At 47.0% G+C, this 27,515-nt stretch overlaps 1 protein-coding gene across 2 annotated transcripts in view; it reads right to left on the bottom strand.

The window, feature by feature from the left end:
• The window catches only part of LOC132581118 (nuclear receptor subfamily 1 group D member 1-like), a 72,615-nt gene that overhangs the window by 14,411 nt on the left and 30,689 nt on the right, over positions 1 to 27,515 (bottom strand). For both annotated transcript variants that reach the window (XM_060252198.1, XM_060252199.1), the window contains exon 2: positions 606 to 896. In XM_060252198.1, coding sequence (XP_060108181.1) covers positions 606 to 896 — 291 coding nt within the window. The remainder of the gene's footprint in view (positions 1 to 605; positions 897 to 27,515) is intronic.

Here is a 27,515-nt window from a genome sequence, read left to right as displayed (position 1 = left end):
CCCTTTCAAGGACAGCTCTGCAAGAGCTATGGCTGACTCAAGGCCACTCCAGCAGCTGCAAGTGGAGAAGTGGGGAATCAAACCCAGTTCTCCCAGGTTAGAGTCTGCGCTCCTAACCACTACACCAAACTGGCTCTCCAGACTGGAAAGAGACTGGGTTGTCTAAGGTCACCTTGTGATTTGAACATACGTGAACACATGAAGCTGCCTTATACCAAATCAAAGCATCAGTCCATCCAGGACAGTATTGTCAATTCAGAATGGCAATAGTTCTCCATGGTCACAGACAGAGATCTTTCCCATCACCTACTACCTAGTCCATTTAACTGGAGATGCCAAGGATTGAATTTGGGACCTTCTGCATGCCAAGCAAATGCTCTAATGCACTGAGCCACTGGCCCCTTCCCTGAAGTGAGGACTTCCTTGCTGGAAACTCATGGTCTTTAAGGCAACACTCCTACACAAGAGCAGGAGTTTGTATTGCTGGCACTTTAAAGCAAAAGATGTAAGGATATGTTGGTCTTTAGCTCTTGCCAGAGACTTGAGTTCCCCCCCCCCCAGCCCCCCTCCCCAACAAAGAAGGTAACAGATTGTGGGTCACTTACTGGTGAAGGTGCCAGTAGCTCCATTCTGCTTGGCAGCGGGCACTCTGCTCTGTGTTGGAGGTGATGGGCCTTTGTTAGAATAGCGAACCGCCTCAGGGAACTGGAAGGCTACCTTGGGCGAGGAGGGAGAGCTGGCTGTTTGCGGCTTGATAGCCCCGATCTCGGTAAGGGTCAGCTCTTCCAAGGAGGAGGGCAGAGAGTGTTGTGGCGAAGGCACCAGATATCCACTGGGTGGGCTGCCCGGGGTGGGGCTGGAGCCTGCAGTTGAGCCAACATACAGGATGACGCCACCTGGGGAAAAGGTGAGAAAGGGTGAGGGAGCCATCAGCACAGGAACCATGAATTGCATTATTAAGTTTAATTCAAGTAAGTGCTTAAAAGTGTTTGAGAACAATAGGAAGTGTTTAAAAATTAGTGAGAACAATGGGTCATCTTGTGGAAAATGAGTAAGAACTATGAGTCAATCTTGTGAAAAAATGAGTGAAAACAATATCATGTGGGAAATAAGTGAGAACAATGGGTCATCTTGTGAAAAATGAGTGAAAACAATGGCTCATCTTGTGGAACATGAATGAGAACAATGGGTTATCTTGTGAAACATGAGTGAGAATGATGAGTTATTTTGTAAAAAAATGAATGAAAATGAGTCATCATGTGAAAAATAAGTGAGAATAGGTTATCTTGTGGAAAACGAGTGAAAATAATGGGCTATCTTGTGAAAAATGAGAATGAGGAGTCATCTTGTGGTAAAAAATGAGTGAAAACAATGAGTTTTCATTTGAATGTGAACCAGCCATCCACACACACAATGCTCTTGCAAGAGCCATTTGGTCAGCACGTTCTGATCCCACCCTACCCAATTCCATCCACAATGTACAATAAGCAGAGAGCAGATACACTGTACAAAAGAATGGTAACTTCACATGTATTTATTTACTTCATTTATACCCCGCCTTTCTCCACAATGGGGGCTCAAAGCAGCTTACATTGTTTTCTTTAATCCCCCATTCTATCCTCCCAACAATTTTGTGAGGTAGGTCAGGCTGGGAATGACTGGCCCAAGGTTACTCAGCAAGCTTCCATGGCATTTGAATGTGGGTCTCCTAGATTCTAGTCTGAGACATTAAACAGTACCTCACACAACACTTATATGATGAATTCAATCCGTATTCCACAGAGGAGGGCAACACCTTGCTCAGCTCCCCGCCCCCACGCTGGACAGCCGGTATGGCCATTCCATTTAGTCACCTTTATTACCACAGTTCTGTGTAATATTACCACAGTTCTTGCGGTGGTCTTTCAGAAAGTGAAATATTTGCTTCCAACTGGTGACTGGACACATCATTATTCTTGGCAGCTAAGGAAGGGAAATGTTCTGTGTATCTACGGGTTGCTATCGCCTGATAGTGAGTAGGCCCAAGAGGGGGAGAAGAAGAAGACTGCAGATTTATACTCTGCCTTTCTCTCTGAATCAGAGACTCGCTCAGAGCAGCTTAAAATCTCCTATATCTTCTCCCACCCACAACAGACACCTTGTGAGTTGGGTGGGGCTGAGAGGGCTCTTTCAGCAGCTGCCCTTTCAAGGACAACTCCTGCAATAGCTATGGCTAACCCAAGGCCATTCCAGCAGGTACAAGTGGAGGAATCAAACCCGGTTCTCTCAGATAAGAGTCTGCACACTTAACTACTGCATCAAACTGGCTCTCAACCACTGCACCAATTTGTCACAGCTGTGCTACACTTTCAATAAAAACAGCTATCAGCCTGGACCAGCCAATATGGCCCCACAAACACAGGTTGCAAGCGGCTTCTATGGGGCACCTTTGCTCACACAGACTGAGCCTATTCTGCCCCTCACAACACCCCTCCCCTTTCAAATTCCCAGGCAGCAGCCTTCCAGCTCCTTTGGACTTTTGAAAGGGGAAAAGGAAGTTAAAAAAAAAAATTAAAAGTGAGACTCTGTCTGGAGCTGAAGATGGCTCCTAGGTCCTGAAAGATAAAGCAGAAGTCCTGGGATGCCTTAAAGACTAACCAAATTTTATTCCAGGATGAGCTCTCATGACTCACGATAGCTCATGATGGAATAGGTTTTGCTAGCCTTTCAGTTAGTTTATTAAATTTATACCCCACTCTCCCCACCAAGGCAGGCTCACAGCGACTTACAACATTGGTCATAATAACAATAAAAGACTAACACATTGGTACCTCATACTAATAAAATCAATTAATTAATAAAACAATTTAAAACAGTTGGTGCTAATAACATTTTGGTGGGGTCCCTCGTTTCTGCTTTATTTTGCGGCAACACTGCTAAGGTTGGCAGATCCAGGTTAGGAAGTTCCTGGAAATTTGGGGGTGGAGCTTGGGGTAGGCAGGGTTTGGGGAGGGGCTTTGGTGGGGTATTATGCCATTAAGTCCACCCTATGAAGCTGCCATGTTCTCCAGTTTGGTGTAGTGGTTAAGTGTGCGGACTCTTATCTGGGAGAACCGGGTTTGATTCCCCACTCCTCCACTTGCACCTGCTAGCATGGCCTTGGGTCAGCCATAGCTCTGGCAGAGGTTGTCCTTGAAAGAGCAGCTGCTGTGAGAGCCCTCTCCAGCCCCACCCACCTCACAGGGTGTCTGTTGTGGGGGAGGAGGGTAAAGGAGATTGTGAGCCGCTCTGAGACTCTTTGGAGTGGAGGGCGGGATATAAATCCAATATCTTCTTCTTCTTCTTCTTCTTCTTCTTCTTCTTCTTCTTCTTCTTCTTCTTCTTCTTCTTCTTCCAGGGGAACAGATCCCTGTATTCTGGAGACCACTTATAATTCCAGATCTCTACTCCCCACCTGGCCGTTTCAACCCTACTACAGTACCATGGCTACCCCTCTGGAATTACTACAGTGAACCCTGAAAGCTTAGTCCAATCTCTGCTCAACCTTCCCTTGAAAAACTCCAAGGAAGAAGATCCTGCAGTCTCCTTGAAAAGCACCTGCCTGTCGCTTCCTGTCTTCTCACAAGGTAGCACCAGCCTCCTATTGAAAGCCACTGTGGTGAAAACATTCATTGATTTTAAACTAGGCTCAACCAGTTCCTTCTCATCTCCTTGGCAGAAACAGCAAACAAGCACTCTCCCTTTTCCCGAAAGCCTCGTAAATATGTGTCAGCATCTGACCTGCCAAAAACTTTGGAGACCAGAGGGAGCAAAATGGGGGAAAGCCTCCGCGTGTTGTCGCCACAGATCTCTAACTACCCTTCTCAAAGCTTCCTTTTAGCAAGACACTGATCCACTGCGGCACTGGCAGGGGGGGGGGGTCAGCGGCCAAAGGTGTGAAACCACTGACCGACTGAACACGTGCAATGTGACTCCAGGACAAAGCCAGGGGGGAAAAAAACAGCGGGGAATTCAGTCCACAGGACACGTGCTGTGGGAAAGTAGGGCAGATGGATGGTACGCATACACAGTCACTGAACCCAAGCAGCCATCTGAAACACAGCAGCGCCAAGACCCCACAAGATGATCCTGCAGTATGCCAAACCAGAATTCCCTTTGGCTCAGGATGGGGCTTCTCCGGCTAATACGCACAGGAGGCATTCTTTAAGGGCACAAACACATGAAGGCTTGATTCATTAGTCCTGAATGGACAGCCAGTGTGGTGATTGAGTGGTTTGAGTGTCAGACTATCTGGGAGACCTGGGTCTGAACCCCCACCTCTGCCATGGAAGCTCATGGGGTGACCTTGAGCCAGTCACAAGGTTGTTGTGAGGATATAATGGACAGGAGAATTCTGTAAGCTGCTTTGTCTCCATTGGGGAGAAAGGCAGGGTATAAAGGAAGCAAATAATATTCTTTAAACACCTATGTTGTATAAAAAAGAGTCCTCCTTAATTGGAGAGAGTCAATATACTGTACATAGATCAAGATGGGTAGCTGTGTTATTCTGCCTGTTGCTGCAGAAAAGAGCACCTTAAAGACTAACAAATTTTGTGGCAGGGTTTGAGCTTTCATGAGACACTGCTCACTTCTTCAGCAGTGATTCACGAAAGCTCATACCCTACCACAAATTTTGTTAGTCTTTGTCTGCGATCACGTACACTAAATAATGCACTTTCAATTCACTTCCAATGCACTTTTCAACTGGATTTTGCCAGTTCACACAGTAATCACAGCCTTTAAAGTTGCTAATATACTGTACAGATTCTCTCAACAAAATTCCTGCTGACCCATCATGGTTGGTGTAAATGATTATCAGCTTAGGATGCAAAAATATACCATTGCATGCAAAATATACCATTCCTGTGGCCTTTTTTTGCATGCAAAATATACCATTCTTGTGGCTTTTCCAAGCCCTGGGATATGAGGATGTATGAACAGCCTGCCACACTGTAACTTATGTTATGCACCAAGTGAGCAGAAGGACAGCACAAAGTGGGCATTTGGCATGTACATATATGACCTGGGTGGCTAAATGCATATTGATGAGAACACAGGCAATGAAACTCAGAACAAGAACATCTATTTGGGACTGTCTTATGTGAATGACAAAGGAATATTCAACCATGGCTCACTTGATAACATCCAGGTTGCCTGATCTCTCCCTAATTATTCCATATTTTTATAGACATATACCCATTCCAGCCTTGGAATTATCAGGACTTGGCAGAAAATCAGGCAGACACTAGCGAGACGCGCATACCCTGTCCTTTTCCTGCATTCCTGAACCAAACTCGCACACCACACACACCCGTCCGCATGTGACCTATATCAGAAACAGGAGATGTACTTTCCAAGCAAACACATCTCCACAGTCTTGTTCTCGCCGTCTTTTGGTGACAGAATGAGTTTAATTCGCCGCAAGGACCAATCATTGTCACTCAGGGGGAAAAAAACAGCTTCAAAAAATGTGCCAAAAATAAACTGCTTTTTCCCTCTTTTGTAAGCATTGTGATGCTTATGAGACCAAGGATGGCTCATTCGCATAGCAAACCCATCTTATGACCAAGTCTGGATCTTGGAAAGGATTCGTATAGAGGGAGAACTCATTTCAAAGCCCTTTGCCCAGCAAGCTGTCAGGTAAAGGGGGGACCAAAGGAATGGTTCTGTAGCCTGCTCTAGCCATGCAGGTCAGCCGTTGCTCTAGATGAGGGGTTCCCAATACTTTTGGTATGGTGGCCCAAAAGTCCATATTCCCTTGTGATGACAACCCACTTCAAAAAGCACGCACAAATCAAGCAAAAGACAAAAGACCAGGGCTTTTTTGGCAGAAAAAGCCCAGCAGGAACTCATTTGCATATTTGGGTGGCCAACGGTAGCTCTCCAGATGTTTTTTGCCTACAACTCCCATCAGCCCCAGCCATCAGCCATGCTGGCTGGGGCTGATGGGAGTTGTAGGCAAAAAACACCTGGAGAGCTACCGTTGGCCACTCCCTGATGTCACCATTGTTTCACACAGGGCTTTCTGTAGTAAAAGCCCAGCAGGAACTCATTTGCATATTAAGCCATACTCCCTGACACCAAGCCAGCTGGAACTGCGATCCTGTGCATTCCTGCTAAAAAAAAAAGCCCTGCAAAAGACAGAGCTCTGTTTTCACAGGCTTTGTGACCCATTATGGGAAATGCTGATCTAAATCACCAGGGAGCTCAAAGGTTTGCACCATGGGCCAGCCAAGGTGAAGCAAACAACTGCCCAGTCCCCTCAAGCACATGGCAGAAGGGTCAACTAGTGCCATCGGCAGGGTTGGACAGTCCCACCACCCAGAGGTTGAAGGACAACCTGCCTTGGTGTACATGTTGTGTATATATCTGTCATGGAAAGGGCATGTACAGGGCCGGCCCTGCTATTAGGCAAACTAGGTGACTGCCTAGGGGGCCAGCCTTCTGGGGTCCCCTAACAGGGCACCTCCATGGGGGGGGGCACCAGAAGTTAGCCTTGCCTGGGGTGCCAGACAGTCTAGGGCCAACCCTGGCACACCAGGGTTATGTACACCAAGGCTTGGCCTCCTTTAACCTCAATTTCCCTTCTTCTGACCTCAATCTCTTCTCCCACACACACAGCTTAAAATTCCAGTCCCCTCCATGACCCACTGGGTAATGTGCCACTGCAAAACTCCCCAACCACACGACACAACATATACTGAATTCTTGCCACCACGGAGGCTTCATCTGTGAAATTCTAGAAAAAGGGAAACCTACATTGCAACACACATGTTGTTCCTTCCCTATATTTACAGCTTTCATATGTGGGGGGGAAAGCATGAGAGGCGAGTTTCAGCCATTCTTTGTCACATCTGGTCTGAAAGGATGCAGATACATACAGCCCAGCCCTTCCAGGGTGTTCCTCAGGACAGATTCCACACAGGAGAACCATATCTAAGGATTCTTCTTCAATGAAGTATCTTATAAGGCCTCTGCCAGGCCTTTCTCATCAATACAGGATCTGTAAGCAGCTGCAGACACAGAGGCAACTCACAGCAGCTGGCTAGAGAACGCCTCCCTAACGTTAGGATGCCTATATGCTTCAAAATTAATGATGCCATTAGAAGGCCTGGAAAACGCAGGGAGCTCTTTTTGTTCTTTTTAATTAAAGATTGATTAAGCACTATTCACCAGGCAGCACATGCAAAGGCTTCTAATTGGTTTCTTGCTTCTAGTGCCCCCCCACCCCACCCCAGAAGGTGGAAGGAGCAGCAGGAAGGAATTCTCTTTGAGCGAGGGTAGTGGAAAGTGCCGACTTATGGAGCCCTTGTAGGGTTTTCAAGGCAAGAGACATTCATTCAGAGGTGCCACCGCCTGCCTCTGCACTGCAGCCCTGGACTTCCTTGGCGACGTCCCACCCAAATATAGCCCAGGGCTAACCCAGCTTAGCTTCAGAGATCTTACAAGATCAGGCCAGCCTGGGCTATTCAGCTCAGGGCAAATTCTGTTTAGGGAGAGGGAACATTGCTATTTATGGGGGTCCCCTGGCCCTGATGCCTAGTCACATGGGGTGGGTTTCTACATATCAACTCCTGAATCTTGTCTGGATCTTTGGGAAAGAGCAGAGGCTCACAAACATAGTTTGTGTACATGGTTTTCAGGAGAAGGTCTCTGGATCCATTCTGGGCATCTTCAGTTGGGTCTGGGCCAGGAAGACCCTTCCCTGTCTTAAGATGCTGGATTGTCACTGTCAGTCAGTACAGCCAGTACTGGGCCGGGGGTCTGACTAATTATAAGGCACCCTGGGCCGGCCATAGACTTTATGGCACCGTAGGCAAGGCTAAGTTCTGGCACTCCCTCTGCACTGATATCGACACTGAGTCACATGGTGGGGGCACCGAATTGCCTAGTGGCAGAGCTGGCCCTGAAGGCACCTCAGTAGATCCCTACATCTATGGCCAGGCCGCCATTGCTCAGTGAGTCAAGGAGCTCCCATTCCAGCAATGTCAAATTTACAGTTCAGAGCAGATTCAATGGCTCTGGGTGATAGTTTATTTCCCCCCACTCCCACATCACATTTCTGTTCTGCTTTTCCAGCCAGAGAGAAAGCTCAAAGCAGATTCCATTTAAAAACAAAAAACCCTGTATGCTTATGATATGCCCGGGATGGTTAAGGCTAGCCTGATCTTGTTAGATCTCAGAAGCTAAGCGTGCAGGGAGCGGGGGGGAGAAGCCCCGGCTAGTATTTGGATGGGAGATCACAGAGGAAGTCCAGGGTTGTTCTGCAGAGGCAGGTAATTAGGGTTGCCAATCCCCAGGTGGGGGCAGGGGATCCCCCGGGTTGGAGGCCCTCCCCCCGCTTCAGGGTCATCAGACCGTGCAGGGGAGAGGGAAATGTTTGCTGGGCACTCCATTGTTCCCTATGGAGACCAATTCCCATAGGGTATAATAGTGAATTGATCTGCAGATATCTGGGGTTCGCAGGGGAGCTGTTTTTTTGAGGTAGAGGCCGCGAATTTGCAGCATAGCATCCTGTGCCTCTCTTCAAAACACCCTCCAAGTTTCAAAACGATTGGACCAGGGAGTCCACTTCTAAGAGCCCCAAAAGAAAGTGCCTCTATCCTTCATTATTTCCAATGGAGAGAAGGCATTTAAATGGTGTGTGGTCCCTTTAAATGTAATGGCCAAAACTCCCTTTGAAGTTCAATCATGCTTGCCACAATCTTGCTCCTGGCTCCACCCCCAAAGTCCCCAGATATTTCTCGAATTGGACTCGGCAATCCTACAGGTAATGGTCAATCACCTCTCGATGGCTCTTGCCTGGAAAACAGCACAAGGTCGCCCTAAATCGGCTGCGACTCGATAGTACTTTTCACAGGCACATACAGGCTATAAGCAAAAAGCGGAGAGCGTGCTTAAAAATCCAAAACCAGCCTGCAGTGACACTCCTGCCGGCTTTCTTTAGGTCCCTTTAAAAAGCTAGGCATTCTCTTCCTCAGAGGTTTATCCCCCCTTCAACCCCCCCCCCCCGTCCCCTTAAACCGCTTCTCAGCGCCTCTTGTCTGTTCTCAGAAAGGAAGGGAGGAAAAGGGGAGGGGGGGGGTTGCCCACCGCCGAAGACCGCCTCGCTTTGCCCCCGCTGTTTGCAGCAAATCTGTGCCAAGCAACACAAGCGCTGTTATTTTTAGCGCCTGCCAATCGCTCGCAGGACAAGAGACCGAGGGCTGGGGAGGAGGCGGGCAGAGCTCTCCGGTTCCCAGCTCGGCTTCGCCTCCCCTGCGGAGCGGAGCCTCCAATCGGGTCAGCGCCTCACGTGTCCGCCTCTGGCGGCTGCGGAGCCGGCGTCAAAGCACAAGCAACGTGCTGGAGCCCCGCCAAGCGGCGGTGGGCAGACACCTGACTCGCAGCTCACATGGCTCGGGCGGCACAGATCGTTCCGGCGGCTGCAGGCGGCGCGCCGCCTTGCACGCGAACCGCTGGGGAAGAAGAGAGAGGCAGGGCCCGCCGAGCGCCCTGGCCCTGCTCCTTTGCGCACGGAGGCGCTGCTCCCCGCTTAGGCCTGCCTCCAAGAGCCCTTAACGGCGCCTTTGACCATGTGCAGAGTGCCCTCCACCAATCCACACGCCCAAAAGCCATGCCGTGAAGACCTTTGTAGCGTCCTAAGAGGGGTTGGTCCGGCATCTGGGAACCCCGTTTTGAATCCCCACCACTCACACCATGGGAGCTTGCTACTGGGTGACCTTGCGCCAGTCTGTGTCGTCAGCTTAAACTACCTCTCAGGGTTGTTGTAAGGATACAGAGGTGAGGCAAATGATATAAATCTCTTGGGATCCCCAATGAGGAGAAGGCCAGGGGGAGGAGGAGACTGGATTTATACCCTGCCATCCATTATCCAAAGTAGTCTCAGAGCTGCTTACATTCTCCTTTCCCTTCCCCTCCCCACAACCAGGCACCCTGTGAGCAGGGTTCCCTCTAAGCTGAGTTAGCATGAGCTAGCTCACAGTTTTTTACCCTCCGGCTCACACATTTTTGTCTTGGCTCAAGAAAAATGCCCCCAGAGGGAACTAATTGATGCAGTAGCTCACAACTTCCATGCCAGCAGCTCACAAAGTAGAATTTTTGCTCACTCCACAGCTTAGAGGTAGTATTGCCCATGAGGTAGGTGGGGCTGAGAGGACTCGGACTGGCCTAAGGTTGGCCAGCTGGCTGCATGTGGAGGAAGAGTGGGGAATCAAACCCAGCTTTCCACACATTTAACCACTACACCAAACTAGCTCTCAATAAAGTAAAGAAATAATAAAAATGTAAAATGTTACTCCTTTTGTACCCTGCCTTTCTCCCCAACTGGGGTCCGTGAAGTGGCTTGCACCATTCTTCCCTTGTCCATTCTGTCTTCACAACAACCCCAATCTCATCAGATCTCAGAAGCTAAGCAGGGTCAGCCCTGGCTAGTATTTGGATGGGAGACCTCCAAGGAATGCCAGGGTCGTGACTCGGGCAGGGAATGGCAAACCATCTCTGAACGTCTTTTGCCTTGAAACCTCTATGGGGTTGCCATGTCAGCTGGGACTTGATGGCACTTTCCACCACCATCACTTAGGTGAAAAAGTCTGAGGCCAGCTCTTCCTTTGACATCTTATGGGTATTTCTTACCCAGGTGTTCCATATACTTTGTTCCTATACATTGTACTTGTGAGCAGAAATTTGATTCTCTTGCCCGAATTCCAGTGGATATTGCAGAACAAATCTGTACCCAGTGCTGGAGCACATTTCTAAGACAATCTATTTAGCTTTTAGGCTTTCGACCTTCTTGTTTGGTAAATGCTAGTGTTGCCAGACCTCCACCACGGGTGGGAGAATCTCTACTTTTGCAGGGTGGTTCCCCAGCTGGCGTGGGCAGAAATCCAACCCCCAGTTGGCCCAAAAGGTGACGTGATGGCATCACCCGGAAGTGACATCATCACATTGCTGGTGTCATGCAGCGATGCTCTAGTTTTTGGTAAAATCGGCTACAAACCATAGAGTTTTGCCCAAAAACCAGAGTTTCACCTCTCCCTCCAGAATGTCAGTGATGTGATGATGTCACTTCCAGGTGAACATCCTGGAGAGGACCAAGGATTCCCCCTGCTGGCAGCCAGGTAGAACCTGGCAACCTTACTAAATGCTATAGGAATGCTGGCAGATGCTGAACATACGATGGTGTAGGGACACACATTGTGAAAATTGGGGGCTTTTCTTATTCAGAGTGGGATAGGAAGGAACTAAAGGGGTATGGAGGGTGGGGCAGGGCCTCGGAGTAACGTAAGACCACCGCTGGGAAGGTAAAATGATTCACACAAGCCCCACACTATTGTTAATTGGCAAAGAGATGGGAACACACCTCCTGGGGCTTTGGTGGTGGAAAGGGCTACCAAGTCACAGCCGACTTATGACAACTCCACAAGTTTTTCAAGGCAAGAGATGTTCAGAGGTGGTTTTGCCCTTACCTGCCCTCTGCATAACAACCCAGGACTGGTCTCCCATCGAAGTACTAATAACCAGGGTTGACCCTGTTTAGCTTCCAAGATCTGATGAGATCAGGCTCAATCCAGCCATCTAGGCCAGAGGCTGGGGGCCTTAACAGCCAGTTCATCTGAAGGTATCTCCTCTCCTTCCTCCCAGCAGTGTGCGAGATTTTAAGACCAAACCTTTGGTTTTAAGGCCAGTGTTTGCAGCTGAATCAACACACAATTTACCGCAGCACAGCAACAATTCCCCTCTCCACACTGCATATCCTCCCCCCCCCCGCCCCCAATCCAGGATGGCATTATTAGTGACTGCGCGGCATGCCGCCTCATCCATCAGCTCAGTCACAGCTTCCACGCTGCTGATGCTGCAGTTAGTTCCTCTGCAGCGGTGGTGTGTGTGTGCGTGCATGTTAGAGAAGTGATTGCAGCCGCACGGGCAATCCCTGAACCTCTCCAGCAAACTGAGCATGGGTTTCAGCCATGTGCCACTTGACATGTCGTAGCAGGAAAAGGAATTGCTGCAGTGCACGGTTCCCTGGCACTCCAGAAATCAATCCACCGCACCCTTCCCCCGCATTGTGCTGAAGACAGCTGCCACAGTTGTTTCTACCTGGTGACCTCAATTCACCCGATAAAGGCCAATTCAGCAACTCTAGCACATGTTTATCAGGCATTGCGCTATCTCTAAAGCACTTGGCAGCTGGGGGAGCCCTGGTATATTTTGGAATCTAGGCCACGAATCTGCTGTGTTCTTATCCCCCCCCCCCTTTATTTTTAAAGCAGCGAAATTTTGATTTTCCTCCTCCCTCTGCAGATGGCAGCCAGCCGTGACCCTATTTTGGGCTTCCTTATCAGACTCCGCTTTGAAGCCGACCTTGGCATAGATTCTCTCCAGTTGGCTAGATCTAACTAAAGTTTACAGGAAAGGAAAAAAAGACTGCCGTTTCTCTTGCTGGGGCAATCAATGGGAAAAGCAGTCCAGCCAGCCTGTCTCTAATGGGGAAATTCTCAGTTCTGAGACTTTTCACTGAAGTAGATGATAACTTTGAATTGCTAGCTCCAGGTTGGAAATACCTGGATAATTTGGGGATGGAGAGTGGTGTTTGGAGAGGGAAGGGACTTTAACAGAGTAAAATGTTGTAGAGTTCACTTTCTAAGGCAGCCATTTTCTCCAAGTGAACTTCTCTCTGTCACCTGGAAATCGGTAGTAATCCCAAGAGATCTCCAGCTACCACCTGGAGGCTGGCAACCCTAATAGGCCGAGATTCTCTTGTCATGCACCAAACATTCACTGGTTTAGTCTGGCTAGCTGATTTCTTGGAGAAGGTATGCAGGGAAAGGAATCAATTCTATTCATTTTGAGTCAGCATTACAGAATAACACTGCCTTACCAGAACAGATTTGGGGGGTTGGAGGGATGGATTTCACTCCGAGTTTCAAGTCAGCTATAAGCTTTGGCCTGAGTTGTTATTTCTGAGCCTCAGTATTGCCATCTGTGACATGAGGCTTATTTGTTTGGCCCTCAGGGTTATTCCAAGCATATTGAAGAACAAGGCATGCTAAGCTCAAGTTAGATCAAACTTTTGACTGCTGGGAGGCTCTCAGCTTTGATTTTATCTTATTCAGAAAGTACTTTCACATCTCTGGGTTAACCCTTGTGTGTGATATAATCTTGCAAAAGTTTTAAATGCATCTATACTAATCTTCTGGTCTCTCTCTAGGCTTGCCAATCCCCAGGTCCCAGTGGGGGTTCTCCCGCTTTCCCAGGCTCCTTACCACTCCCAGTCAGCTGGCCAACGGGGGGAAGCCCCACCCCACAGCCACCATGTGCCTTTCCACCTCCAGAGGCTTCAGACTCCACTTGGAAAGGCTTCCTCTTCGGATGGTGTGTCTGTGTCTTTAATGCTGAATGGGGGCGGGGGCAGAACAACATGGCTGCTCCCAGTGGCTGTGAAAGCAGCCCAGACTTTCCATTGGTTGCACAATCTTTTCAGAGGTCGTTTGCATAGGAAAGGTAAACTTGAACTTTTGGTTGCTCTGTGTTACTTTGAAGAAGTTGGAAGTTCAGCAACAAGTGAGTAGAGATGCCAATCCCCAGGTGGGAGCAGGCCCTCCCCCGTTTCAGAGTCATCAGAAATGGGGGGGGAGGGAAATGTCTGCTGGGCACTTCATTATTCCCTATGGAGATTGATTCCCATAGGGTATAATGGAGAATTGATCTGGGGGTATCTGGGGTGCTCTCTCTCTCTGTGTCGTCATACTAAGCCAATAGGGTTTTTAAGGCAAGAGATGTTCAGAGGCATTTAGCCATTGCCTGCCTGGCATTCTGTGGCGGTCTCCCATCCAAACGCTAACCAGGACTGACCCTTCTGAGCCCCTCAGAAATATAGCTCCACTTTGTTTTCACCGTGTTTCATATCTCTTAATAAAAACACAGAAGAGTCTTAACACCTCAAGAGATTTGTTTTTCAATCTAATTTACTGCATCAGTGGTTCTCAAACTGGAGTACTTTGAGAGTATTCTTCGCCTTGGAAAGAAGCGAACGGCAAGTTTTCACAGCACTGCTGTTCCATCTGATCACCTAATTTCCAAATCACCTCAGAGCTCTGGCCAGAAAACAAGACAACTGGTTGCTGGGAACCAGTAGCTCTAGAATGTGTGATGTTGAGGCTATGGTTGCCAGCCTCCAGGTGGGGCCTGGAGATCTCTCACTTTTACAAATTATCTCCAGCTGGCAGACATCAGCTCTCATGGAGAAAATGGCTATGTTGAAGGGTAGACTCTATGGCACTATACCTTGCTAAAGCCCCTCCCTACCCCAAACCCCACCCTAATCAGGCTCCACCCCCAAAGTCTTCAGGCATTTTCCAACACAGACCTGGCAACCCTAGTTGAAGTACAAGGGGAAGACTTGGAAGCAGTCCATGAAATGCTTTTATTCTGATACTGCTAAAGAGACAACACTTGCTATCAGACAGAACATAGGGGAGGGACAGTGGCTCAGTAGTAGAGCATCTGCTTGGGAAGCAGAAGGTCCCAGGTTCAATCCCTGGCATCTCCAAAAAAGGGTCCAGGAAAATAGGTGTGAAAAACCTCCACTTGAGACCCTGGAGAGCCGCTGCCAGTCTGAGAAGACAATACTGACTTTGATGACCAAGGGTCTGGGTCTGGTTCAGTATAAGGCAGCTTCATATGTTCATATGCTCCTGCCTCGCTATTATTTCCCTATAATTAAATTTCTGTAAACCAACACAGCCCTGTGTCAGACTGATTAAATACAAACACCGCTTTGCCAAAAAACAAACACCCCTGACCCATCCTGAGGAGGTGTTAGTAATTGGATGGAAACCATTTCACAAGCCAACAGGACCAGATCTACATGCTTCTTTTTAACTTAGGGCTGCCAAGAAATATCTGAAGATTTGGGGGACAGGAGGGATAGAACAGGGTTCTGCAGGGATGGCAGTCAGAGTCCACCCTCCAGACCTGACATTTTCTCCAGAGGAACAGATCTCTATCATCTGGAGATCAGCTGTGATACCCCAACTCCAGGTCCCAACTGGGTCCTGACAACCCTAATTTTCTCCTCAGCAGAGAAACCACAGTTGGTGCAGAAGATTATACCTCAAGACGAAAAGCAGTGCCCCGGGGAGCCCAGTTTGCCGTCTTTTGGATCAGAACTCAAGCAAGCCCAGAGAGCCAGCAGCACCAAAATGTCAGAGAAACCCTCAGCAGCCCCATTTCTCTGCCCCCTCTCCCCATTACAACCAGCACAGCTGGACCCCAGGTGCTGCCCTTCAAAAGGAGAGGTGTTTGCTTAACAGTGAGAAGATGTTGGTACTTCCCTGAGAAAGGAAAGGAAAGGAAAGGAAAGGAAAGGAAAGGAAAGGAAAGGAAAGGAAAGGAAAGGAAAGGAAAGGAAAGGAAGATGTGTAAGTAAATAAGATTCCTCAGAAACTGAACACGAGCCTAGCCAGCCAGGAGACACTAGCTACTCGTGCGGTTTTAATCTGCCCGCACGTTCCTTCATCAGTGGAACAGGAGAGGGAGGGGCAGGCGAGGGAAGAGAGGCTCCCTTTTTTGGCTTTAAGTAGGTTAAACAAATCAGAGTGCATCTGTGGGCTTTGCTGGAAGTGCAGGCAGAAGCGGCGGTGGCAGCAGCAGCAGCAGCACTCCCAGAATAGGCAAGAAGAGCAAGACACCACATGCAGTCTCCAAGCTATTTGTTTGCTTCCCTGGCAGCTGAAGAAAAGGCAGGGTGAAAACTGGGCCAAATAACTCACAAGTGGAATGCCCATCTAGGTTTCCATTTTAAAAAAAAAAGCTCCAGAGACTACAACAGAATTACAAAAAGAAGGGATTGCCTTAAATGTAGTGTATAAAGTCTGTCAGATCTAGGGGATTTCAGAAGTGAGTTTCCCACAGTTGTGGTGCAGTTGTAAAGAGGGAAAGTCCTGCTTGTAGAGATATTTGGTTTTTTAAGGTGTGTGGGGGGGGAGTAAAGATGGATAATTTAACTTGGTTTAAATTTGTGTCTGGTGAACCTGTCACCTGAAACGCCGGGTAGAACTTTCACACCCTGCTCCTCACAGGCGTTCTGTCAGACTCGGTTTGTGGTGGACCATTCAGGCAAGCAGTTCACCACACGCGCTCTCAAACTGGGTTGACTTTTTCTGTTTCTGTCAACCTGGTTTCCAAACGTGTCTTTTAAAAAAATGGGCCACGTGAATCTGCCCTCCATTTCATTTGCTATGGGAGTATATGATCTGGAACCGAGATGATTATGGTCAAGGTGCCAAACTAAGCATTACTAATTTTCAACAGTCAGTGAGTACGTTGCTGAGGGGGGAAACCACACCTTTACACACAAACGCTTGTGAGAAAACCTTTCTTCTAGGCAGTCAAATTTTGGGAGGAGAAGGTGGTGGGGGGATCACAGAAAAGGCAGAATTACATAACGCTTTCCTCATCTTTCCCACTACAATGCTCCCTGAGCTGTGACCCATCAGGGATTTCAGGAGCAAGTTTATATGTGTACGGAAGGCATCCCATGGTGCTAAGGGGCAGAATGGCACCAGAAAATCCTTCTATACTTCTAATGATCTCCCCCCTCAAATCACTTGTCCTAGAAGAAATAGCCATCTGGTACTCCTATGTACATATTTTTGGTAATGTAGTTTGGCCTCAGAGACAGCCTCTCCACTTGAATGAGCATCCTTAGATAAGTCATACATCTGTAAACTATGAGGCATATTCCAAAGACCTCAGGATGCTTTTGAATCAAGGATTAAAAACTGTTAACTTTCTATAGAGTATGTGCTGTGTATTATCAAATATGCTTTGTTCCAGCAGGAGGAGGAGGAGGAAGAGGTTTGCATTTATATCCCGCCCAGGGCTTTTTTTTGTAGCAGGAACTCCTTTGCATATTAGGGTACACCCCCCTGATGTAGCCAATCCTCCAAGAGCTCACAGGGCTCTTCTTACAGGGCCTACTGTAAGCTCTTGAAAGATTGGCTACATCAGGGGGGTGTAGCTTAATATGCAAAGGAGTTCCTGCTACAAAAAAGCCCTGATCCCGCCCTTCACTCAGAGAGGTTTACTATCTCCTTCCCTTCCTCTTTCCCCAACAGACACTCTACCCTGTTAGGTAGGTGTGACTGAGAGAGCTCTGACAGAAACTGCTCTTGAGAGAACAGCTCTGAGAAAGCTGTGACTGACACAAGGCTACCCAGCTGGCTGCATGTGAAGGAGTGGAGAATCAAACCTGATCCTAACCACTACACCACACTGGTTACATGTGGAAAAGTGAGGAATCAAACTGGGTTCTCCAGATTAGAGTTTGCTGCTCCTAACCACTATACCACACTGGTTCTCAAGGGGAGAGTTCAATCCAAGACTTAAAAGGATCGACCGGGTTCCCTCATGTTCTCTCACACACACCCCAAAAGCTGTTTTTCTGATGTCATTATGCTGATGGCTAACAAAAAAGGTTAAGAGGGCCCTGACTTGGATAGCCAAGGCAAGCCCAGTCTCATCAGGTCTCGAAAGCTAAGCAGGGTCAACTCTGGTAAGGATAGGAGACCTCCTTGAAATACCAGGAATTGGGAGGACAGGAGCAGGCTTTATTCAGGCACCTCTCTTAATATCCTCCAGGCCCCCATTAGGGATCAGTCACCATGACTTCCAGGTTTGTTCTCTCTCTTTCTTATAAAAATAAAAAAGAAAGTTAAAAAGGGTTTCCCTGGCTGCTTGACGATCAAAGCAGCTCAACAAAACAGCAGGCCCCACACCCTGCCAAAATGTGCTTTTATTCTTAGGCCAGCAAATTCTGCCTGCTGCATTACATTTTGAGTTCGATCTCAGCCTCTCTGGCACCTGCAAAAGCACTTGCGACGCCTGCAGACAGTGAAGTAGGTCAAAGTCACCGCCGCAGGAGAAAGGGCAGAAATAGGTAGCACAGCGCTGGGCTGGGAACAGAAAGGGGTTTTTTTTTGCTTTTGCTTTTTTTGCTGCAGCAACTCATAGCCCAACCACTACATAACTTTAGCAAGTGAAAAACAAAGCCAACCCCAAACTTGAAATTACATACTAAAGCCAGCTTGAAAAAAATATCTATCCGTGCTCACCCATGGCGAGCAAATGCTGACTCCAGGCGACAAGGCAAAGAAGATTTTGCAGCCTTGGGGAAATTGGTTTATTTAATGAATTATCATATTCATGTCTTGGCCTACCTCATTTCCACCCCCACCCCCCCTTTCTGACTGTCAGTGTGCTGCAAATGATGTATGTATCAGCAGGTAAGGCTAGTAAATTTTATTAGCTTATTTGCAAGGCTGAACGAGAGCATATTTTTAACCCACACTTAACCTAGTTTAAAAATCATTTCCTCCCCCTATCCTGCAAGGGAACTGTCATTCTGCAACAGGATCTGAGGCTTTTATATGTTCATCAGCTTGCTCATCAAATTACAATGGCAAACTTTCTCCAGGGGGGCTAGCCAAGCAGGTTAAATGGGCATAAAAGTACGTAAGTTTGTTGTGTGAATGTGCCCACAGAGTGTGCAAACACAGAGATCAAGACACCAATAGGATCATCTGCTTTACCCCCTCTCCGTTGCAAGAAAACAGACGTGCATGTTGCAATTTGCCCCACTTCATCCTACCCGTCTCTAAGGCTTCTATGCCTTGGTTAAGCACCAAACTACTGGTCAGCCTAATCACATCCCCAGTGTGGGCACGATGTATAGGTTCAATGCTGACCCACTGCATGCTTCTCCAAGTGATTCAGAGGTGCATATCTCTGAATGCAGAGGGGCATATCTTGACACCACAGAGTGACAAGGGACAGGGAGCAGCAGCTGTTTGCAGCACGGTGACCCATTTTCACCGCCTGTTTACATCTCTGGCTTCTCCTCCAAATGCTGCAGACAACTGCGGTGAGAAATGGGGTGAGCAAGCTGCAAATACACCGGATGTGTAACAGGCTAAACCGATTGGCTAAATCAGCAGTTACCTTGATCTCCGGCAAGAACATTAATGGTATTAATCTACAAACAGTCCAAGGCTTTTGCCTTAGTGCTCTTCCTCCAGATCGTGCAGGATCTGGATTGGAGGATTCCTCCACCAGCATTATTTCATGACAGGTGTGGCGCCAAGGTGATAGTAGTGGGACCCAATTCTTACCGAAGTGGTTGCACAGCAATTGCCTTCAGTGTTGCTGTACTGGCTGCACCCCAGTCACCCCCCTTTCACAATTGGACTTTGCAAAGACCAGCTTTGGAGAAGTTAAAATAGGCTATAACTGGTACTTTTGAGAAGCATCGAATTCACAGGAACCCTGGAAGCAGGGAGCAAATGTACACCAGTTGTAAAGGAAGAAACAGAGGTTCTTAGAATGGGGATTTGGCATGGAGCTGGTGGAGCAAGAAATGGTTAGATCGTATTTCCCAGCCTTTCCCTTATACCTAAGAATCTTTTTCTCCTTGTTGTGAATTCACAGGTGGAGTAATTAGGCCAACCAGCTGCAATAAAGGGTGGGGGATTCGATGGTTAAGATTGCATTAAAACACAAACACAAGGCACATCCTAATTCTGCAAGGGTAAAGAAAAACGCACCTCCCCCAATTCACTCTTCTGTCCGACATGCCAGTCCACTGTTGCCCCACATCACCCTTGCCCCCATAGCTCCACTTCTGTCTGCCAACTCTTAAGAGAAGAAGAGACCAAAATTTGCAAAAATAATGCCAACTATTTCATTTCCAAATGTCCTCTAATCCAGCATTTCCAACCTGTGGATCCTGACCCAAAAGTGGGTTGCAGAGCCTGTGTAGGTAGGTCCCAAGCTTTTGCAGTTTTAATTATCTGTGTGTGCTCTTTTTTTTTTAAGTGGGTCACCATACCAACTAAATTTGGACTTGTGGGTCACCATACCAAAAAAGGCAGGGAACTGCTGCTCCAATTTATGTAACAAGCCAAAGTCATCAATTGCAGGTTTCTTCAGGAAACAGGGACTGCGGCTTGATGGCAGAGCATCTGGTTGGCACACAGAAGGTCCCAAGTTCAATCCCCAGCATCTCCAGTTAAATGGACCAGGTAGTGGCTGATGTGAAAAACCTAGACTCGAGACCTTGGAGAATCACTGCTAATCTAAGTAGACAATACTGACTTTGATGGACTGATGGTCTGACCCAGGGCTTTTTTGTAGAAAAAAGTCCAGCAGGAACTCATTTGCATATCAGGCCACATCCCTGACATCACTATTGTTTCACACAGGGCTTTTTTGTAGAAAAAGCTCAGCAGGAACTTATTTGCATATTAGGCCACACCCCTGACCACTATTATTTCACATAGGGCTTTTTTGTGGGAAAAGCCCAGCAGGAACTCATTTGCATATTAGGCCACATCCCATGACAGCAAGCCGGTGCTGTCCTGCTCAAAAAAAGCTCTGGTCTGACTCACTATAAGGCAGCTTTGTGTATTCACGTGTGTTCATTTCTTGCACCTACATTAGTGATTGGTTGGAATTTGCAGCATTTCACCAGCCTGCCCTGCTTGTCTCAGGGAGAACATGTTACCATGGGCACAGAGGACTGGAGAGCTGAACACTAGCCAGTTTTCATCACAAGAGGAACACAGTGGACAGGGATCACTGACAGTTGCCACCTGGATGTAGAGGGGACTAGGATGTGAAAGAAACACAGCAGTGGGCCGTTGGCAGGATGCCCAGAATGACACAGCCTAAAAGCTAGGTATTCAAACACTAGTAAAAGTGCACAAACCAGACTCTCCATGGTAATAGTCAAATGGGATCCTCCATACCTTTCAATGGAGTTCCATGCACAAGTGCATCCCTTTGAAGGGAGCGGAAGAGCCCTGGTACATGCAGGGGGGAACCCTTGATGCAAGTTTTCTGGATAAGATTGATAGGGTCTATCCACGTTCCACAGTAATATTCAAGTGAGGCCCTCCATGCCTTTCAATGGAGTTCCATGCATCCCTTTGAAGGGAACAGGGAAGCCATGGTGGATGGCAAGGGAAGTTATATGCATGCTGCAAAATCCTTGATGCAACAGTTTTCTCGATAAGACTGATAGGGTCTATCCACTGCTGGGTGGAGGAAGGGAGTAACTATGGTTTGTGGGTAGCCCCATTTCTGTGCCCCATTTAATCGTTTTTCCTAACTTTTCCCTCATTGGTATAAAAAGAAAAGTGACTCGGCAAATAACAGATCATAGACAAAAAGCAAGAGTGCAGGGTAGAGTAGGGGGGATGCGGGAAATAGTTCATTGAAACCACAGGCCTCATGGCCAGGAGTCCACACCAAGGACCTATTCAACTGCACTGAAACTGCTTCGATTACTGGGAAACTACTCCCTACTTTCCTTCATGGAAAAGCTTAGGACCTGCCTGTTGATGGAATTTAAAGGTTGGTTTAAACCAGCCACTTTGGTTAGCTTGGCTCCTGCAATGGGTTGCTCGGGAGCAGAACTGCTGGAAGTAACTTGGTGAGCTCTGAGCTAGCCAAATTCCAGGGTCAATACCTGATTCTGCCTTAGGAGAAATTTCCCCCAAACTGGCTAACAGCCTGTCTGTTATCCCTCCCAACCTTATCAGATGTCCATTGACGTTTTTGACAAAGACACTGAAAATCTTCATGGCTCTTAAAGGTGGATGCTGTGCTAGGTTGGCTGGAATGGCCCACCTGGTTTGGGAAAGGGAAATCAAATCACTGGGATGCTGTGTTATACTTGCACAAACGACAACTGTGCCTTTTTTATTATGGACACTCTCAGCGGGCTCATATCTAAGCGTGGCAACATTTCATTACTCAGTTGCCAAACTCGATATTATCCAGGGATCACTGCACTGGACAGTAGCCAAAAGTACATCTTGTTACACAACTCAAATCTCCCACACATACCTTAGGTAGTTAAGCTCTGTAATAAACTCAGAGTGCACTTGTGTAATGTGCTGTCAAGTCACGGCCAACTTATGGTGACCCCGCAAGGTGTTTCCAAGGCAAGAGGTGAATAGAGGTGGTTTGCCATTGCCCGGCTCTGCATGGTGACCCATGGACTTCATTGGTGGTCCCCCCATCCAAGCACTGACCCTGCTTAGCTTCTAAGGTCTGATGAGATCAGGCTAGCCTGGGCCATCCAGGTCATGGCAAACTCTGAGTAAGGAGATCTTATTGCTGTTGGATTATTTATATCACTATATTACCATACACGTTTACCCTGTTTTTCTTATAAGACACTCCAAGTGCTGGGCATAGTTTTCTCTTCCCCTATTTTCCCTTCCCCACAACTTTGCAAGGCAAGCTAAGTTCACAGATGGCCAAAGTTTCCCAGCCAGTTTCCACAGCAGGGTGGGGATTTGAACCCCCAGCTGCGATCACACACCCACCAAATAATGCACTTCCAATCCACTTTCAGTGCACTTTCCAACTGAATTTCACTGTCTGAACTGGCAAAATCCAGTTGAAAAGTGCATTGAAAAATGGATTGAAAGTGCATTATTTAGTGGATGTAATCACAGCCCCCAATGGTCTGACATTCTAACCACTGTACCATGCTGCTTCTCAGGATGCAATTAAAGCTATCGGCTAGAACACTATATAACAAAACCCAAAGAAAGGTTAATATTAATTTGTGAAACCCATTCAATTAAAAAAACATTTCCTGTACCTTAGGAGTGAAATGATAGACAATATTTCAGCACAGATACTGCTTTAAATTAGGCAGGGCAATCAGGGAACGGACTAAAATTATTGTGAAAGTCATGTGAATTTCTCCTACTGAAGGACCATTCCAGAACTATGCAAAACTGCAGCCAGCATTTGGGCTCCTGTAGAGAGTCTGGCCTGTGGACAACCGCCATTTTTGTGGGTTTAAAAAAGTGGTCGAATTTGTCATCAAGGGCTGAGGGAAAGGAGAAATTCCCATGGATTGCTCACATTTTTTGCCAGCTCTCTCTGTCATCTCACATAAGTGAGAAGTGACTCACAAAAATTCATACCCTACCACAAATGTCATTAGTCTTTAATGGGCCACTGGACTCTTACTCTTTTCTACTGTCACCTCACAGGAAAAGATGCATACAGATCTGAAATTGCCAACCCCAGAGATCAACAAATGATTTGACTCTTGTTCCTGTGGCTCACTTTGTTCCTGTGCTGACACTCGGGGCCGGTTCATGGGAGTAGGCTAAGTAGGCAGTCGCCTAAGGCGCCATCTGGCCTAGGGGGCACCACCGGGTCCCCCTCCCAGACGCATTACTCTGGCTCCTGACCACTGTCACCTTGTCTTCTCCCATCACCAAGCTGCCCTCAACAAAGCCAAGCTACCTCACTCTCCCCAATGTGTGATTTGGCCTCCCACCTCATCCTATCCTGCCACTCTCTTTCCTGGTGTGGCCAGCAAGCACTTATTCTCACAATTTTTTTATAAAAAAATTAAAATTAAAAATCAGTAAATTAAAAATGTGAAAAGTTTCAAGTTTGACGCTCTTCATTTTCCCTATATTTTTTAATAATTGGGGGGGGGCACTACTGGGTGATTTGTCTAGGGCGCCAGAAAGCCTAGCACCGGCCTTGCTGACACTCATACACTTGAAGGTGCTTTATCCTGAGCCAAGTCCAGTTATCTGCATTATCTGACCAAGATCAGCATTATCTGACCTCACTAGCAGCACCTCTCTAGGATCTCAAGTCAAAGTCTTTCACAACCCCTTCTCCCTGATCCTTTATTAACTGGAGATGCCGGGGATCGAACCGAGGGCCCTGAACATACAAAGCAGATGCTCTACCACTAAGCCACAGCCTCATGTCCAGCTTGATTTCGTTTGCCCTGTAAGATCACCTGACACTGCCTTATACTGAATTACGCCACTGGTCCACCAAGGTCAGCATCATCTGCTAAAACTAGCAACAGCTCTCCAGGGTCTCAGGCTGAAGTCTTGCACATCACTTCCTACGGTCCTTTTAACTCAGGGGTGGGGAACGTTTTTCTGCCAAGGGCCATTTGGATATTTATAACATCATTCACCAGCCATATAAAATTATCAGCTTAAAAAACTGCTTTGTCGAGGGAGAACGATTCAGGCCGGCAAAATTAATGCAAATAATTGTTTTTCTATTTGAAGTCATGTGGGGAGAGCCTAATTTGGCACACACACACCCCCAACGCATAGCCCTAGGCAAATGCCTAGGTTCAGGGCTTTTTCTAACAGCAGGAACTCATTAGCATATTAGACCACATCCCCTAATATTAGCATATTAGGTCACACATTCATTAGCATATTAGGTCATACCATTTATTTATTTATTTATTTATTTATTTATTTATTTGGGATTTATATCCCGCCCTTCCCACAAGTGGCTCAGGGCGGCTTCCAGTGATAGATCCAACAAAATTACAGTATTTAAACATATAAAGGGATCAGCATTTAAAACAGATAAAAACAGATAAAACCATGGTTATCAATAAATATTAATAAATATTAATAAATATATCAACTGTATATAAAATCTGGAATAATCAAGTGCAAATTAAACTGGTAGTAGCTGGGTAATAAAGGAAAATAAAGAAAGGGGGGAAGAAAGGAGAATAAAGGGAAATAAACAAATGGAGGGAAGAAATGGCAACACAGTGTGGCTGCACCTCATGATCCTCACTGGCCAGCTGGGCCCCAGGGAGGCTGCCGTGTGGCTCAGCCCAGTAATCTCCAAGGGCCAGACCAAGTGGTCTCGAGGGCCATAAACGGCCCTTGGGACAGACGTTCCCCGCCCCTGTTTTAACTGGAGATGCCAAGGTTTGAACGTGGGACCACCTGTGTGCCAAACAGATACTCTACCACTGAGCCACAGCCCCTCTAAACAGAAGGCCAATCAGAAGTTCAATCTAGTTGCTTCCCAGGGTGCCAAGAATCTCTATTGCTGTCTCCTGCCCAACATTTTGTTTGCATCTCTTAATCCCAACTGTAAAGCAGGAAATCCCATTTTACATGCTTAGTTATTGTCCGCTTTTTTCCCTACCAAGAGAACAGGTGGTCAGTTCTCCTGTGGTGATAACAACTGCCTCATGTTGCTCATCAAAACACTGGGTTGATGTTGACTTCATCAAGATTCTACGTGATCACTCTGAGTGCAAAAAGCTACCCAAAACAGAACCCACGGTGTAGATGAGTAAGGACAAGAGTGTCCCTGTGCATGTTTACTACATTATGCATAGAATACAGAAGGTAGAGAAAGAAGTACTTTTCTCCCCTTCTGACCAAACAAGAACTTGTGGACACTCAATGAAATTAATGAGCAGTAAGCTTAGAACAGATAAAAGGAAGTACTTTTTTATCCAAAGAGTAATTAGCATGTGGAATTCACTGCCACAAGAAGGAATGGCGGCTACAAGAATATAATATGATGTATTGTAGCTTATATCTGAAGTGGCTGAAGTAAGCTGGGGAAAATCCAAAAGGAAATTGTTTGACATCTAACCTCTGTATTGGTTAGTTAACACCTCTTGTGTAAGAATGCTTTGGTCTTGTAAGCGAGTTTAACAGGCTAATATCCAGTCCCCGTGCTTGGTGGGAAGAAGAAAGTCAAGAACCACCATTCTTAGAAGTAGCCATGTAGCTGTAAGGATGTAATAAGTAATGTAGAATGCATTGTGCTATTTTCGTTTATCCCAAGTACCTTTCCCTTATGTTTTATACTAGTAAACTTTCATTTCTTTTGATAAGCAGAAGTCTTGCCTCCTTTTATGCATCCACCTCACCTCTGATTTAAAAACAAATATATCAGCACAGCTTCAAGAGGGGACTGGAGAAGCATGTGGAGCAGAGGTCCATCAGTGGCTATTAGCCACAAGGTACTGATGGTACATTCTCTCTGGGGAAGTGATGATCTGTATTCTTGGTGTTTGGGGGACAATAGTGGGGGTCTCCTGGCATCTGGGTGGTACCTGGGTTTTGGCCACTATGTGACACAGAGTTTTGGACTGAATAGGCCATTGGTCAGATCCAACATGGCCTCTCTTATGTTCTTATGTATGCCAGTTAGGATTTTCACAATTGTATGTCCTGAAGCTCTGTACTTTTATTATTCAGTACACTGGTATCCCATCCTTCCTCCAAGGAGCTCAAGGTGAAGTTCAAGGACCTCGAGGTGAAGTTCACCATTGTCTTCTGCTACATTTTTATCATAACAACACTGTTGGGTAGGTTAGGCTGAGAGAGTGTGTTTGTAGACTGGGTTGTGGCTCAGTGGTAGAGCATCTGCTTGGCATGCAGACAGTCTCAGGTTCAATCCTTGGTATCTCAAGTTAAAAGGACCAGGCAACAGGTGATGTAAAAGGCCTTGGCCTGACACCCTGGAGGGTGGCTGCCAGTCTGTGCAGGCAATACTGACCTTGACAGATGTGTGTGCGTGATTGACCTGAGGTCATCCAGTGAGCTTTCATGACAAGCAGGAATTTGAATCTGGGCTTTCACAGGCCTAGGCTGACAATCTAACCACTATGCCATACTGGCTCTGTAACCAACAGAAGAGCTACGTAACACGCCAGAGCAAAAAAGGTGACTTTTTCCCAACATGCAGATGCAAGAAATGGTTAAAAGCAACAATACCTGCTGCATTCAGCATTACTGTCAAAGGCTAGCCTTTGCTTTTAAAAAAGAATCAAAAGATGTCTCTTCTTGCCACAGGCGCTGAAACGTTGCCTTTTAAACATCTAGCTGAAGTACAGAAAATGTGGAGGTAGCAGCTACTCCTACACAGTCTCTCCAGCATCTTATTGGCTGCCCTCCTTCCTTCTCTGCTGTGACAGGGCCTTCAGCCTGGCGAGGACCCTCAGGTGGGTCAGGGATGTAGGTCACATCAACCTCTACATAATGACCATTTACTGATGCTTTCTTTCAAAGGGCCTGTTGCTAGTACACACGTGTAGGGAGCGTATGAGTTCTGCCCCTCTCTGCATGCCCAGCAGAGAAGGAAAGAATTTCTATCGCATAGTTGTTAATTAGAGAAAGAAGCCTCCCAAAATAACAAAACTATCTACTTGTGCAATCAAACCTAAGTGCCAGCCTGAACTAAAAACACCCATTTAGGACTCTGGGTACTTCCTGAGCTATCAAGTGGGAGTGCTGAAAGCCACTGTGAGCATGACTGATCCAAGTCTACTGCATGTGGGAAAATTCCATCTTGATAAGTAAATGAAAGCCAGCATGGTATAGTGGTTAGAGCAGGGCTCTTTTTGTAGAAAAAGCCCAGCAGGAATTCATTTGCACATTAGGCCACACACCCTGACACCAAACTAGCCGGAAGTTCATTCTTGTGCATTCCTGTTCAAAAAAAGCCCTGGGCTAGAGTGTCAGGCTAACATTTGGGATCCAGGTTCAAATCCCTGCTCCACCATGGAAGTTTACTGGGCAACCCAAGACCAGTTATGCACTCTGAGGCTAGCCTACCTCAAAGGGTTGTTGTGAAGTCAGAGCGGAGGAGGAAAGAATGCT

The sequence above is a fragment of the Heteronotia binoei genome, chromosome 13, assembly GCF_032191835.1.
Source record: "Heteronotia binoei isolate CCM8104 ecotype False Entrance Well chromosome 13, APGP_CSIRO_Hbin_v1, whole genome shotgun sequence".
Classification (NCBI taxonomy): domain Eukaryota; kingdom Metazoa; phylum Chordata; class Lepidosauria; order Squamata; family Gekkonidae; genus Heteronotia; species Heteronotia binoei.
Note: the sequence above shows the minus strand (reverse complement) of the source record. Positions and strands in the feature narration are given on the sequence as shown.